The sequence below is a fragment of the Nicotiana tabacum genome, chromosome 23 (assembly GCF_000715075.1).
Source record: "Nicotiana tabacum cultivar K326 chromosome 23, ASM71507v2, whole genome shotgun sequence".
Taxonomy (NCBI): domain Eukaryota; kingdom Viridiplantae; phylum Streptophyta; class Magnoliopsida; order Solanales; family Solanaceae; genus Nicotiana; species Nicotiana tabacum.
The window spans coordinates 126,604,202-126,620,840 of NC_134102.1; the positions used below are offsets into that span (position 1 = coordinate 126,604,202).

The 16,639-nt window shown below is 42.1% G+C and overlaps 1 protein-coding gene across 1 annotated transcript; it reads left to right on the plus strand.

Annotated features, from left to right (window-relative positions):
* The first annotated feature begins 14,603 nt into the window (after positions 1-14,603).
* On the plus strand, positions 14,604-16,401 carry LOC107824882 (UDP-glucuronate 4-epimerase 5). The gene has a single exon (XM_016651689.2). It carries the CDS (start codon positions 14,809-14,811, stop codon positions 16,144-16,146), a length of 1,338 nt encoding a protein of 445 aa, XP_016507175.1. The 5' UTR covers positions 14,604-14,808; the 3' UTR covers positions 16,147-16,401.
* Positions 16,402-16,639: the final 238 nt, after the last annotated feature.

A 16,639-nucleotide genomic window follows, 5' to 3' on the forward strand; every position in this document is an offset into this window, starting at 1 on the left:
GGAAGCACCAAGGTTATCGGAGTACAACTTCAACGTCGACGTTGCCGACATCATATCAGCCATCGAACGCATCAAAGATACTAAGTGGCCTCGACTATTGCAATCTGATCCTGCCCAAAGGGATCCCAACCTAATGTGTAAATATCATGGCAGTCACGGCCACATAACTAAAGAATGTCGACAACTGAGAGACGAAGTAGCCCGGTTATTCAAAAACGAACACCTCCGAGAGTTTCTGAGTGATCGAAGAAAAAATCACCTCAGGAATTGGGACTCCAATAAGCAGATCGAGTAAGAGGAACCTCAACACGTCATAAACATGATCATTGGTGGGGTTGACGTCCCCCGGATGCCAATGTAAAAGTGAACCAAAGTGTCCATCATAAGGGAAAAACGAACTCGAGATTATGTGCCAGAAGGAACCATATCTTTCAACGATTAGGACACTGAAGGCATCATGCAATCACACAAATGACGCAGTTAAGCGTGTGTTAATTAATCCAGGTAGCTCGGCCAATATCATCAGATTGAGGGTCGTAGAATAGCTGGGTCTACAAGTCCAAATTGTACATGCAGTCTGAGTTCTAAACGAATTCAACATGGCATGTGAGACCACTAAAGGGGAGATAACCCTACCGGTGAATACCGCCGGAACCATTTAGGAAATAAAGTTCTACGTGATCGAAGGAGATATGAAGTACAATGCTCTGTTCAGAAGGCCATGGATTCACAACATAAGGGCAGTACCCTCGACATTACACCAGATGTTGAAATTCCCCACACCAGGAGGAGTTAAAATAGTTTACGGAGAGCAGCCGACCGCGAAATAGATGTTCGCGGTCGATGAGGTCACCCCTATATCCGTACTATCGGCATCAAAGAACTCGAGTTCGGTTACCAAGGAAGAAACTAAATAGCAATCACCGGCCCCGACCGAACCATAAAAGCAGGAGACGAGCAAGAACAATGACTATGGGGTTCCCAGGTCTTTCATAGCTCCTGACGATTCCGATGCCACCAAGTCAATGGTCGAGGAGCTGGAGTAAGTCATACTGATCGAGCATGTAATGCCCCGTAAAATTTTGCAAAAGAAAATAATGTTTCATGGTGCCGAATTGGTGTTACGTGTTGATGATTATAGAAATTCTTCGCGGCAACCTTGCGAGCCGCGACTCGGATTTTTTGGATTGAACAATGCACTGAGGGATAAAGGAAATTTTTTGGCAGAAAAATGCATTTCTATTGTCCATTATGCGATCGCAGAATCACTCTGTGAACCGCATAATGGCCATAGAGTGAGGCAGGAGAGGGAAAATTTTGGATGCCATTCTGCGGTCGACTATGCGACCGCATAACTGTTCTGCGGTTCATTATGCGACCGCAGAACAGGTCTGTGGGCCACATAGTGACCGCAGACCCAGGCAGATTTTTGGCCAGCTATGGACACCAATTATGAGGCCGATATGCGGTTCACATATCAATTATGCGATCACAGACCTTGTTCCGGAGCGTCATTTTTGGGTTTTTAAAACCCGATCCTACTTCGTTAAATACACGCTTTGGGCCATTTTTTAGCTAAAATCTGACATTTTAGAGTGAGAGAGGGTGCCATAGAGTGAGAAGGGTTCCTCAATAATTTTTCATCAATTCTTACTCAAATTTTGAAAGATTAAGAAGGGAAACTCACTAGGTCTTCATCCTAGAGGTAAGATTCTACACCTTAACCCTCAATTTTGATTTTTGTCTAGAAATGGATAATTAGCAAGATAAAATTTGGGCATGAAAGTTGTTTATTTTACATGCATGTGTTATCAAAGGGTGTAGGAAGATTGTTGAGCTAAAAATGGTAAAGATTGGATTGTGGGATGATGGAATCCTCCATAAAAGGACCTTGAAATCTTAATGCACACCCAGTGTTTGATAAAATTCTCAAATGAGCTAGAACCATGAGCATCTTGCTAATTTTGGTTCAATTTATTATATTTTTAAAATAGATTGAAGTTGCTAAGAATTCCAGAATATTTTAGAGTTTAAGGAAGCTCCATTAAGGTATGTTGGCTAAACTCTTCTTTAAGAATTGGAACCCAATATCCTTGTAAGTTTCAAGATATTTATTACAAGTTGAGTATTCCGAATAAGTTTTGTGACAAAGATATATGTTTAATTTGCATTTCAAATGCTCCCATGATATTGTATTATAAATTGAGGATGTGTTCCAAACTATGGATTGTGCATCTACGTGTTATGATTTCAAGTCGTGATTTATGTGGAAAACTATTATGCCAAATTATGTAGAGAATGCGATTGGGGTTATACCTCCACCTGCATATATTGGGGTGAGGCGGCAAGGCCTCTTTGTGTATGATTTGGTATTGTTGTTGCAGTGCAACAACAATACCAAATCATACACAAAGCACTTGCCGCCTCACCCCAATATATGCAGGTGGAGGTATAACCCCAATCGCATTCTCTACATAATTTGGCATAATAGTTTTCCACATAAATCACGACTTGAAATCATAACACGTAGATGGCAGGGCTGCTTTGTGTAGGTATTGGTATCGTTGATGCATTTCCACCCGCACATATATTGGGGTGAGGTGGCAGGGCTGCTTTGTGTGAAAATGGGTATTGTGTTTACACCTCCACCCGCATACACTGGGGTGAGGCGGCATGGCCGCTTTAGTAGAGTTTTAGTATTGTGTTTACACCTCCACCCACATATATTGGGGTAAGGCGGCACGGCCGCTTGAGTAGAGTTATGGGTATTGTGTTTATACCTCCACCCGCATACATTAGGGTGAGGCGGCAGGGCCGCTTTAGTAGAGTTTTGGTATTGTGTTTACACCTCCACCCGCATACATTGGGGTGAGGCGGCAAGGGCACTTGAGTAGAGTTATGGGTATTGTGTTTACACCTCCACCCGCATATATTGGGGTGAGGCGGCAGGGAGGCTTTAGTAGAGTTTTGGTATTGTGTTTACACCTCCACCCGCATACATTAGGGTGAGGCGGCAGGGCATATTTGTGAGGGAACGGTTACAAAGGATCTCATCTTAAATTCTATAAATGTTAATGACAGCTCTTGATAAGCTTGCTTTGGTTTAAACGGTTAACTATGCTATTCTATTGTCGCCCTGGTTCATCATATTTATATTGTATTTTCGAATTCTTTAATTAGTGTATGGTTTTCATACTAGTACTATTCGACATGTACTAACGCCCTTTTTTTGCCGGGGGAGCTGCATATTTAATGGATGCAGGTGGATCCACATCGTAAGATTTTGACCAGTGATAGCGGTGCTCATTCTTCACAGCTGACTTGGTGAGCCCCATCTCATTCCGGGGTTGTGCATATTTTGTTTCGTATGTGTTATCGGATTTTGAGGTATAGCTTGAGCCTTGTTACTGACACTATCATTGTACTCTTTGGTGTTTTAGAGGCTCCACAGACATAGTGTGGGTTATGTATTGGTGCTGGGAAAGACAAACTATGTTATGTTGTGGTTGTATTACTTATTCTATTTAAGACGTTAAAAATGATGGAACTATTTGTAATGAATTGGTATTGTGGACAAGAACATATTTTTGTCTAATTAATGAAAATATGTATTATCTCCATTCATGGATGAGTTGGGTAGAAGGAAATCTAACAGGCTTGCTCGGTCGGGTTCACTCGGTTGAGCACCGATCGTGCTTCCCAGTTTTGGGGCGTGACAGAGCACCTGCCCGATCGGAAGGTATAATTAGGCACAAGATTAAGTCCCGAGCTCAGGAAAAAACTCATTGAATTCCTTATATCTAACATAGATTGTTTCGCTTGGTCCCATATTGACATGAGAGGGATCCCGCCGGAAATAACTACTCACAAGCTGAGCTTGGATTCGAAGTTTCACCCAGTTAAACAGAAGAGGAGGCCTCAGTCCGAAGTCAAGCACAAATTCATCAAAGACGAGGTATCTAAACTCCTTAAAATAGGCTCCATTCGGGAAGTTAAGTACCCGCATTGGTTAGCAAACATAGTAGTGGTCCCTAAAAAGGGAAGTAAATTAAGAATGTGTGTAGACTACAAAGATCTGAACAAGGCATGCCCCAAGGACTCTTTTCTTCTGCCCAACATCGATCGCATGATCGATGCAATGTCCGGACACGAGATCTTCAGCTTTCTCGACACCTATTCTGGGTACAACCAAATCCGGATGGACCCGAGCGATTAGGAAAAAACTCCCTTCATCACTAAATATGACACATATTGATATAATGTAGTGTCGTTCGAATTAAAAAAATGCCGGTGCCACTTACCAACGCCTTGTAAACCGGATGTTTGAAGAACAAATAGGAAAATTGATGGATGTTTACATTGATGACATATTAGTAAAGTCCCTGCGAGCAGAGGACCATTTGGAACATTTACAGGAAATCTTCAACATACTAAAAACATACAATATGAAGCTGAACCCAGAGAAATACGCATTCGGGGTCGGATCCGTAAAGTTCCTCGGGTTTATGGTGTCCAACCGGGGATTCGAGATCAATTCCGACAAGATCAAAGCCATAGAAGACATCACTGTCATGGACAATGTCAAGGTCGTTCAAAGGCTAACCGGGCGCATAGCTGCCTTGGGCTGGTTCATTTCAAGGTCCTCCGATAAGAGCCATCGGTTCTTCTCGTTGTTAAAGAGGAAGAATAACTTCTCGTGGACGCTAGAGTGCCAACAAGCTTTGGAAGAACTCAAGCGGTACCTTTTGAGCCCACCTTTTCTTCATACTCCTAAGGCAGACGAACAACTATACTTATACTTACCGGTGTCCGAGATAGTGGTAAGTGGGCTCCTAGTACGAGAAGAGGAAGGTACGCAATTTCCTATATATTATGTTAGCAGGACTCTAGGCAAGACCGAAACTAGGTACCTCACCTGGAGAAATTGGTGCTCGCTTTGCTAAGCGCCTCCCGGAAGTTAAAATCGTATTTCCAATGTCACCCCATATGTTTCGTAACTACTTACCCATTATGAAACATAATGCATAGACCCGATCTCTCAGGACGATTGGCCAAATGGGCCGTGGAAATTAGCGGGTACGATATCGAACATCGACCCTGAACCGCCATCAAATCCCTAATTTTGGCAGACTTCGTGGCTGACTTCACGCCAACCTTAATACCTGAAGTCGAAAGGGAATTGTTGCTGATCTCTGGAACTTCCTCGGGAATCTAGACCCTCTTTACGGACGGTGCCTCGAACGCAAAAGGGTCCGCGCTTGCCATCGTGTTAAAGCCACCCATGAGTAACGTAGTTAGACAATCTATTAGAAGTATTAAATTGACTAACAATGAGGCCAAGTATAAGGCCATGATTGCAGGTCTCGAATTAGCTAAAAGCCTGGGGGCCAAAGTGATCGAAGCTAAATGTGATTCCCTCCTTGTGGTTAATCAAGTCAATGTGATGTTTGAAGTAAAAGAGGAATGAATACGAAGATAGCTGGATAAACTACAGGTAATGCTATATGGATCCAAGGAGAGGACCCTACAACACGTACCCCTGGATCTAAACAGAGAAGTCGATGCTCTAGCCAACTTGGGGTTGTCCGTTGATGAGGATGAGTTCAACACAGGAACAGTCGTACAACTCATGAAATCGGTAGCAGAAGAAGGCCACGCCGAGATAAACTCGACAAACTTAACCTGGGAATGGAGAAACAAGTATATAGATTACCTAAAGACCGGGAAGCTACCCTCAGATCCTAAAGAATCAAGAGCTCTGTGTATGAAGGCGAACAGATTCATCCTGTACTAAGATAACACCCTATTCAGAAGACCATTCGATGGCTCACTTGCCGTATGTCTGGGGCCGGGAAACACTGAATACGTTTTGCGGGAATTTCATGAAGGCACATGCGGAAATCACTCAGGGGATGAATCGTTAGTTATTAAAATTATCAGAGCCGACTATTACTGGATCGATATGGAGAAAGATGATAAGGAGTTCGTACGGAGATGCGAGGGCTTTCAGAGGCACGCACCGATGATCCACCAGCCTGGGGAGCTGCTGCATTCGGTCTTGTCACCTTGGCCATTCATGAAATGGGGAATGGACATCGTCGGTTCCCTGCCATGGGCACCTGGTAAGGCTCAATTTATATTATTTATGACTAACTATTTTTCTAAATGGGTTCAACCTCAGGAATTTGAAAAAGTCAGGGAGAAAGAAGTTATTGATTTTATTTGGGACCACATAATATGTCGGTTTGGAATGCCGGTCGAGTTCGTAAGTGACAACGGGAAGCAGTTCATCGGCAGTAAAGTGAGCAAATGTTTCAAGGACCATAAGATTAATATGATCCTATTAATACCCTACCACCATAGTGGGAACGGGCAGGCAAAGTATACAAACAAGACCATACTCTAAAACCATAAGAAGAGACTGACCGATGCCAAAGGAAAATGGAAGGAAATTTTGCCTGAAGTCCTTTAGGCATACCGTACGACCTAAAACCTAGTACCGGGGCCCACCCATTCTCGTTGTTCTACGGTGCCGAAGCTCTAACACCGGTGGAGGTAGGAGAACCACGTTTCAGGTTTCGATATGCGACTCAAGAGTTAAATGGTGAGGCCATGAGCACGAGCCTGGAATTATTGGATGAGAGGCACGAGGCCGCCCTCGTCCGGTTGGCCACCCAAAAATAACGGATCGAAATATATTACAACCGGAGAGCCAACATATGACACTTCAACATCAGGGACTTTGTGTTAAGAAAAGTGAAATTGAATACCCGGAACCCAAACGAAGGGAAGCTGGGGCCGAACTGGGAAGGTCTATATTGAATTATCGAGATTACCGGTAAAGGTTCATACATGCTCGAAGCAGGGAACGGTGAGCAAATTCCAAACAACTGGAATGTGACCCACTTAAAACGATACTACTACTAAAGTACGACACCATTCTTTCTTTTCTATACATATATTGCGAACTTGACTAACACGTGCAGGCAACAACCAAAGAATGGTGCCATTGTTAGGCCTGAAAGCACGCGTTGCACTCTTTTTCCCTTGAACCGGTGTTGTCCCAAATGGGCTTTTCAATAGTATTCGAGCCCTCTCGACGGTCGACCATAAATATTGGGGGCCATCATCCTCGGGTAATGATTTTAGCAAGGAAGGAAACTTTGTGCTTGAACAGTCTGGTCTCGGTGTATAGGATTTATTGTAAGGGCCAAACGGTCAAGTGAACCGTGCCCGCATAGACCACCAAAGCCATAACACGAAGCTTGTACTCACTTACAATCTTGTATATTGCACACAGGAATGAACGAAAGTTTCTACCATGTAGATACATATTTTGCCCCATAAGACTATTACATTTTCTTCCTTAAGGATATCGAGCCCAAAGGCCGCCTCTATCCGGATGCAAGAGATCACCCCCACTCGGGGACTATAGTTCAAGGTAAACTCGGACGGCTCGGGATATTGAAGCATGGAGGCACAGAAGCCTATTAGGTAGTGCCTAAACTTAAAAGGCTACGACACCCCAACTCGGGGACTGTCGTCCAAGACAGGTTCAGACGACTAAGGTATAGAAGCCCTGGGGTACAAAGCCTATTAGGCAATACCCGAACTTAAAAGGCTACGACCACCCTAGAAACGGCTCGGAGACGTCCGAAGCCCGTAATCAAAACATAAAGGCCTTCATAAATTCCAAACTGGTTCAAAGTCTGGCCTCGACAAAGCTATAATCTAAAACATCTAAACAAGCACTTTGAGGAAAGTATCCGGTCATACCGAGCCCCCCACAAAACTCAAAACAAAATTTACATCGAGAATGAGTCTTGTTCGAACCTTTGAACAAGAACTTATTTCTACCTTTTATTCCATGTTAAGGCATTTGAAAACTTTGCAATTGTAAAGGGTAATCCAAAAGAAAGAAACCCAAAAATTGCCAAAGCGAAAAAGCCTTATATACATTGCAATAAAAGTCTTTTACAAAGGTAACCGATAGCGGCCTCAACAAATGGGTAAAATAAAAAAAAACAAAGAAACATCCCTAAGGCACCTAAGCCTGATCTTCACCAGAACCCGCCTCGTCACTGGATCCGTCGGGGTCTTCTTCATCCTCAGATTTGTCAGAGCCCTCAGAGCCTTCCTCACCCTCGGGGTCAGCCAGCTTCTTAGCCTCGACCTCGAGCCTTTTCGCATCTTCGATATCGGCCTACAGGTCGAAACCCCAGGCATAGACCTCCTCGAGAGCCTCCCTTCGGGACAGCCACTTCACGTACTCGACAGTGACTTTCGGGCAATCCTAGGCTACCTCAACATCAGCCCTGTACTAGGCTACCATCTCTGCAGCATCGACCCTGGTTATTTTCGACGCGGACTTCGCTATTTTGAGCTGCTTGCCGAGGGCATCCCATTCAACAATGGTCGATCCCAGTTGAGACTGGAGGTCTTTGATTCGTTGAGCCTGTGCTTCGGCTTTCTCTCTCGTCACTCGGAGTTGGACATCCACCGATGCCAGCTGCTCCCAGGCAGTCTCCTTCTCCGAGGCCAATCGGTCCATTTTTCCTTTCCACCCTTCGGCCATGGCCTTGACCTCGTCCATCTCGACCCGGAGTTGGTCAATCCTGTCAACCTTATGCTGGACCTGCGTGGTTTGGTCGTTAGTCACCATGTCTAACTTATCATCACTAAATTCGAAAATCTTTACCTGTTCCACCAGGTCGGCATGCTCCTTCTAGGCCGCATCTAACTCAGCCTAGAGACTCTTAGCTACTTTTCCTTCTAGGCCGCATCTAACTCATCCTAGAGACTCTTAGCTACTTTTTCACGTTGCTCGCTGAGAAGCTTATACATGTCCCTCTTCTCAGTAAGCACCTTGACCTCAGCCTCGAGTTGTTTGACCTCAGACCGGTGCCGGAGGAAACTTTCATGATGAAGTACAGAGGCGTGCAAAAATATAAAGGAAAAAAAGGCATGAGAGATGTCAACAACTAAATCCAAAGATGAAAAGGTGTAATGACGTCTTACCTAGTTTAGCGCCTGATGTGCTTCGTTAAATAATCACGGTGTAACCACCTCGTTCATTTTCACCTGGTCTTCTTCAGTTACCAAGCACCGGAGGTAGCTATCCACTCCAACAATGGCAGAAAGAACCTGGATATCCTCTTTCGGCCGGGATCTACGCTTGGGGCGGGGAACTGGTTGATTAATTTTGGGGTCGAGTTCAGCCCGCCGACCTTCGAAGATGGTTCTTTCCTCGGCACCTCCAAATCACCCAACTCGGAGAAGTCTTCCAAGATGGTTGAGTCCACACCTTCAAAAAAGGAACAGACGAGATCGTCTGCACCATGGGCCCCTTCTTTGGACCACTTCATTGTCGTTCGAGCCTCTTCGAGCATAGACTCGGTATAATAAGAAGACCCTAAAATGTCTATTACATCGGGTGTCTCCTTCGGGGCGTGGTCGGCATCCCGTGAAGTCTCGGCTCCAATCTCCTCACCGACTTCCCTAATTTGAAGGGGGTTAGCCTCATGAATCTCTCGTTCAACAATCACCCGCTCCTCGGGGGTGATCGATCTACGGGAAACGAGAATATCATCCTCCTCGGGCTTATCCCTAAGCCGATAAAGCATGCCCGAGTAGGGTGCTCGAGAGCCAGAACTCTCCTTTAGATTGCGGGCCAATCATCTCCTCGGTGTTTTCTTCTCCGAGCTCGGGGAACTCGGAGTCTTTCTGTTCTTCTTCTCTCCTGCAGCAGCCCCGGGCTGTCCCGAGGTGGAGGGATTAATGGGCAAATCCTCATCCCCTACTAAAGGCCTAAGCTCAATAGTCTTAGGCAAGCTTGCAAAACTATCAGAAAGGAAATGAGAATGTGATGCTAAAAGGGGAATGTTATTTATCCGAGAAAGAAATCTTACTGTGAGAATGAGCCTCCCAACTACCCTTCTAGATCTCACGCCATGAGCGCTCAGATTAAGGCATCTGTGAGCAAATGCCCTCGATCCACTCCTTGAGTCGAGGAATGGCGTTTAGGACTCAAGCAAGGGCTGCACCACAGCAAATATCGATGAGAAAAGGGGAAGATAAAACATAAAATCGACATTTGAAGGAAAATTATGCTTACGTGACACATTCCACTTCTCGGGGAATGGCCTAAACTCGGCAGGGATCAAGTATGCGGTCCTCATCTGGACAAATGGTCCCTGCCAGCCCCGATCCCGGTCTTTGTCGATTCTTGAAAATGGGGCTTTGCTGGCATGTCTACGAGCTTTATCAGTCCCCCCCAGAATATTTAGGGACTGTACAGGCGGAGCAGATGATCGACGGTGAACAAGTAGGAGTCTATTTTGTTCACAAAGAATCGGAGGAGGATTACGATCCTCCACAACGATGGGTGGATCTGACCGAGGCACACCTCATACCTCATACATAAGTCAAGAATAATCGGGTCCACTGGGCCCAGTGTGAAGGGGTAAGTGTAAACACTCAGATACCCATCGACATGGGTAGTAATGTCGTTATCGGGCCCGAGGATTACTATGTACTTATCCGCTCAGTCGCAGTCCTTGCGAACCGCAGGAAGGACGGCCTCGGTGATGAAGCAAATGTACCTAGATACCGCCTCGCATCGACCTTGTACCGATGAGGATTTTTTGACCTTAAAGTCTTTCGCGACCGAACACCCCTCGAGGAAAAACATTTTCAAGGGAGGTTCGGCTGTCGGTTCATCGATAGCCATGCCTGGAGCGGACTTCTTGAGGTCAACCACATCGGGAGCGCTCTCCTCAGCTTCAGCGGTCAGCCGTGAAGAAGAAGTAACAGCTTTCCGGGGAACAGTCTTAGAAGTCTTCGCCATTGTTATCTAGGAAAACGTTAGAATAAGTGAGAAGGATGATTAGGAGATGAAGGGTAAAAGTTTGCTGAGAAAATCAAACGTGCTGGTTTGGGTAAAAGATAAACTAAAACTTGCAGTTTTCTAAACTTTTTGAAGAACGAAGGTAAAAATATTAGGATATGAAGAGAGGCAGTAATATTTTGAAGGTACGAGGGTAGAAGCTTGGTCAAAAAGTAAAAAATAAACGAAGGGAGGGAGTATTTTTAGAGGCTTCGCGCCGTTTTGTATCCAAGGACGGCCTGCCGACGGCTGACACGCGTTTGAAGTCATTATGACACGTCTGACGGGATGTTTAGAATCTTTTGTCGTTTCTGTTACGACTTGTTGGGGAAGGAATCGAGGTGCTCATGTCATTTTTCATCGTTTTCATAAACTTACTCTTCAAGAAACGAGGGAACTATCTGTATACGGGTGAAACCGAGCCTATGAGACGCCTCGGCCTCCGATGAAGCAAACGGAGAAAGAGACGTAATGATAAGGAACCCGAATCGAGACCAGGAGCCCTTCGAGCCGGGGTCTGGGCAAAGCACCCGGCCTAGGGAATATCGAGGCCATGACCCAGAGTTCGGTTCGAATCCCAAAGGCCTCGGAGAGCACTACCAGGTAACCGAGCACGGCCAACAAAAGGCCGTGATATCCGTGACCAGCCGAATATCACAACGTGGATCTCGACATATATCGACAGAGAACCGGTGATTGGTTAAACCGAAGATGTTTTACCTTTTATAGAATTGTACTTATGGTAAAACTCCCCTACTATATAAAGGGAGTCTGATTATTCATTAAACATACTGTAACACGTATATCAAAGCAATACACTCTTATTTTCTCTATTATTCAAAGTTCTTACTCTTGTTCATCAGTGCTTCGTTATTGTGAGTTCGGGATCGAGGGTAGACATCTCATTAAGGCTGTTATCGAGTCCGAAATCACCCTCCTTAAGTGGTTTGACAATCTATTAAGTCTTCTATCTGTTTAATCAAACGCAATTTATTATTTATATTGAATTAATTCACGTATCCTTAAAACTACGTACAAATTTAATTGTTATCCGTTTTTTTAGGGTAAACACATCTTATACAAAGGTGCTTCCAAGATCTATTAGTGTAAAGTAAATGCGATAAATATACACGCGTACATAAATTGAACCAAAACAAATTAGGTGAGAATGCATCTACTTTCAAAAGGTAGATCCACTCGATATAGCTCCATTTATTTTTATCGAACTTTATATTAACTAACTAACTATCTATCTATATATATTTATATAATACTCCAGGTAGTGCCATATAGTTTCACTTATTTCACTTGTGATTATTCTTAAGTAACTTAATATCATAAAATTGTTTTATATTTTTAGACTTTAGTATAAGTACATAAGTGTAATTAAAAAATATCTTTGCAAATAACGACCATAAATGGCTTTACTTGCTGTGTGTGTATGTGTGGAGGTGGAATGGAGGGTAATGTCGACATAAAAAAATCCAACGTTACATTAAAATGGAACGAATTTGGTTTTGGACCTTTTGGTGCAGTAGCTAAATAGAAATAACTGATAAGGGTCTGATTTGCCATTCTACTATTATAAATAGGCCTTATTTACCACCCGTTTAATTTTTTTATAAAAAATATCCTTACCGTTATACATTAGGTTAATATTTACCCCTTAAACGTTAAAAATGGTTACATTTTCCCTTCGTTATACTTTTGAATCATATTTACCCCTCTACTCTTCAAAAAGGGTTACATTTGCCATTCGTTATACTTTCTTGACATATTTATCCTTATAATTATACCCTACATTTACCCTCATCTGGTAGATCGCCATGTCCCGTCTTTGTTTTCCTACATGGGGCCTATGTGGATTTCTTTTTCTTTCAATTTAAATATGGTCACCTATTTAAGATAATTTAACCCGCTCACCCAATTTAAATAAGACACACTAACTAAAATAAATGAAAATCATAATTCTCAATCCCCACCTCGTCCATCTCTCTTCTCCGGGTCAGCTCCATATTTTTTGGAGAGCGAGAAAATTTTGGGCAGTGAGTGAACGAAACTATAGTGTTATCTCTAATTGATTTATTTAATTATTTCACCTTTGTCTATGGTAATTTGTTTCCCTTTAATACTTAGGAGTTAGGAGACACGAATCACTCAATGATGTTTTGAAGTGTTCGTAGAGATACAACTCTGTAAAGTCTAAATTTGGTCAATTGACCATGATTGATTCACGAAAAGCAATTTCTTGATACGATTTTTATGAAGATTGTGCGAAATACAATAGTTATAGCAACGACAACACATTGACAAACAATAACTTTGAACTCAAAATCACTAATATAATACAACTCACAATTATTGCAGTAACCATATAAGAAGTTGCACAACAATAGAGTTAATGAAGTCTTATTTAAATTGGATGGGCGGGTTAAATTATCTTAAATAGGTGACCATATTTAAATTGGAAGAAAAAGAAATCCACATAGGCGCCATGTAGGAAATAAAGGTGGGACATGGCGATCTACCGGATGAAGTAAATGTAGGGTATAATTGTAAGGATAAATATGTCAAGAAAGTATAACGAAGGGCAAATGTAACCCTTTTTGAAGAGTAAAGAGGTAAATATGATCCTAAAGTATAACAAAGTGCAAATGTAACCCATTTTAACGTGTAAGGGGTAAATATAAATCTAATGTATAACTGTAGGGATATTTTTGATAAAAAAACGTAAACGGAGGATAAATAAACCTATTTATGATAGTATATGAACAAATCAGACTCTTAAACGTAGAAATAATAATCACATGTTTCTTATGGTACATTTAACGCACAATTCTTGTACACATTAGCAAAATAAACATCTTGGAATAATTAATAAGTAAGAACCATGATTCTATGAAATATATTCACTTTTACACACGACCGAGCATTTAATTCAAAAGATTTCTAACTCAATCACATGCAATAATTATCATTAACCACTTATTGGTCATAATTAAAGAAAACTCCACTATTTCCATTTCCATTTCTTTGGTCAAGATATACAGCAGATCTCGTAACTAAAATGTAGTAGATCCGGTTGTCTAAATTGACAAAATAAAATATTAATACTGGTCTACTTAGAAAATAATTAAATATTTAAACCAAAAAAATTGGTGAATTCGGATAATTTTCTTAAATTATATATGCATGCATTTGTGTATATATGTCTCTATATTCAAAAAAAAATTAAAATACGTTGCACATATAGTTTACAATATTATTCACTTATTTAAAAGTTTTGATATGCTTCTGTGAAAGTAATTTTCTTATGAAGTTTGGAGACACTTAAAATTTTGGAAAATGTTACTCAAAAAAGGATAACCAAGTTTCCTTTTTGAAAAGGTTTGAAAAAATATTTCCATAAACAAACAGCCTAAATAGAGGAGTTCAATTAAGAGTTCCCAAATAATAACAAAAATAGAGCCTGAAAATAATTTTTTCCCTTTTCTATCTCCTAAATTAATGGGAGAAAAGTTAATCAATACGCGTTTTTATTTTATTAATTTTCCTAACAAAAGTCAATAAAAAACCCATTCAATTGTTTACCATAGAAAAATAAAAAAGAAAATTACACGCAATCCACTAAAGTATGCACATTCTATGAATCTTTTTATGGAAAATATAAAGTAGTAATATAATGTTGCCTTTTTACTTTCCCAATACACCCCCCCCCCCCCCCCGGGGGCCCGAAACCATCGTCACAAAACCTCTTCTCCTCATCGCACTCTTCTCTTTCTTCCTTAAAATCTCCAAAAAACCAAAGTGAATTTTCAGGCTGAATCATAAAAACCCAAAAAAGCCTCAATCTTTTTTCGTTTCTTCATATGCAAACACCAAAAGATTTTAACTTGTTGACTGGTTGATCATAGTGAAAAAAGATGACTCAATTGAAGCCCATTTTAACACATTTGGACGCCATTCCTTCAACCCCCGGAAAGTTTAAGCCCGATAAATCTTCACCCTACAGTCTCTATCGTCTCCGTTTTCACCCCACACTTTTCCCCAGGTTTACACTTTGGTCCTTCCTCTTCATCTGTTTCATCGTTTTGTTCTTTTTCTTCTCGCCGCCGACCAACTCCGCCGCCGGAAACAACCGTCGGAGCCTGAAAAATACGGTTTCGCCTCCAGCAGCGCTCGGCCCGAACTGGGAACGTCGGGTTCGTGCCTCGGCCCGGCCCAGGTCTAAGACGGGCTTTACCGTCCTAGTCACCGGTGCAGCCGGGTTCGTGGGGTCCCATGTGTCGCTTGCTCTAAAACGCCGTGGGGATGGTGTTTTGGGCCTGGATAATTTCAACCATTACTACGATGTCGGGCTGAAAAAAGCCCGAATGGGCCTGCTTGAACGTTCAGGTATTTATATCGTTGATGGTGATATAAATGATGCTGTTTTGCTAAAGAAGCTGTTTGATGCTGTTGCGTTTACACATGTCATGCATATGGCGGCTCAAGCCGGAGTTAGATATGCAATGCAGAATCCAGGTTCTTATGTTCATAGTAATATAGCTGGTTTTGTTAGCTTACTTGAAGCATGTAAAATGGCCAATCCACAGCCTAGTATTGTTTGGGCTTCATCAAGTTCTGTTTATGGATTGAATTCTAAAGTACCCTTTTCAGAAAAAGATAGAACTGATCAGCCTGCTAGTTTGTATGCAGCCACTAAAAAGGCTGGTGAAGAAATTGCTCATACATATAACCATATACACGGGCTTTCGATAACTGGATTGCGTTTTTTCACGGTTTATGGGCCGTGGGGAAGGCCCGATATGGCATATTTTTTCTTTACTAAAGATATTTTGAGAGGCAAGGAAATCAAGATTTTTGAGACATCTGATCATGGTAGTGTTGCCAGGGATTTTACTTACATTGATGATGTGGTAAAGGGTTGTTTGGCAGCATTGGATACAGCAAAAAAGAGCACGGGGAGTGGTGGGAAGAAGAAGGGTGCTGCCCAATTGAGGATTTATAATTTGGGCAACACGAAGCCGGTGCCTGTTGGGAGACTTGTGAGTATTTTGGAGAAGTTGTTGAAGGTGAAGGCAAAGAAGAAGGTTTTGCAAATGCCAAGGAATGGGGATGTGCCTTTTACGCATGCTAATATTACTTTGGCGCAAAAGGAGCTGGGGTATAAGCCTACTACTGACTTGGAAATAGGGTTGAAGAAGTTTGTGAAGTGGTATGTTAACTACTATGGTTCGAAGAAGAAGAGTGCATGGTAAAATCCTTAAACTTGGTGGTGCTCTTATTTCTCTTCATACCGGTCTTGATTCCTGTTGAATGCGTAGATGATGCCTCTTCATTGATTTGCCACATTGTTTTAGTTATTCTATTTGTAGGTGATCATTGTACATCCCGCTGCTGCTAGCCTGCTACTATTAAAGCATGTTTGATCTATTGACTCTCTTATGGTGTTTTTATGTGTCATTAATAACAATACTTTATACTTTGAATTGAGCTCTGGTTTATTCCAGTTATCAGAACTGCTATAAAGAAAAGCATCTCTTTCCCTCTAAGCTCAGTTTTATTCGTCCTGATATAGTATTAATATTCAACTTCAAGAATGATGAAATATAAGTCAATAATGTTGTGATGAAATTTTTAATGTTGTTGTGGAGTTGATTACTTCCAAATTTCCAGTCGAATCAACTTGCGGGATACCTCCATTTACTTGTTAGGATGCCTTGATGTTTATTTGTGCATCCTTGGTTTTTG

Bases quoted from the DNA above. Each gene is read 5' to 3' on its own strand.
- LOC107824882 (XM_016651689.2), top strand. From the start codon at position 14,809: ATGACTCAATTGAAGCCCATTTTAACACATTTGGACGCCATTCCTTCA.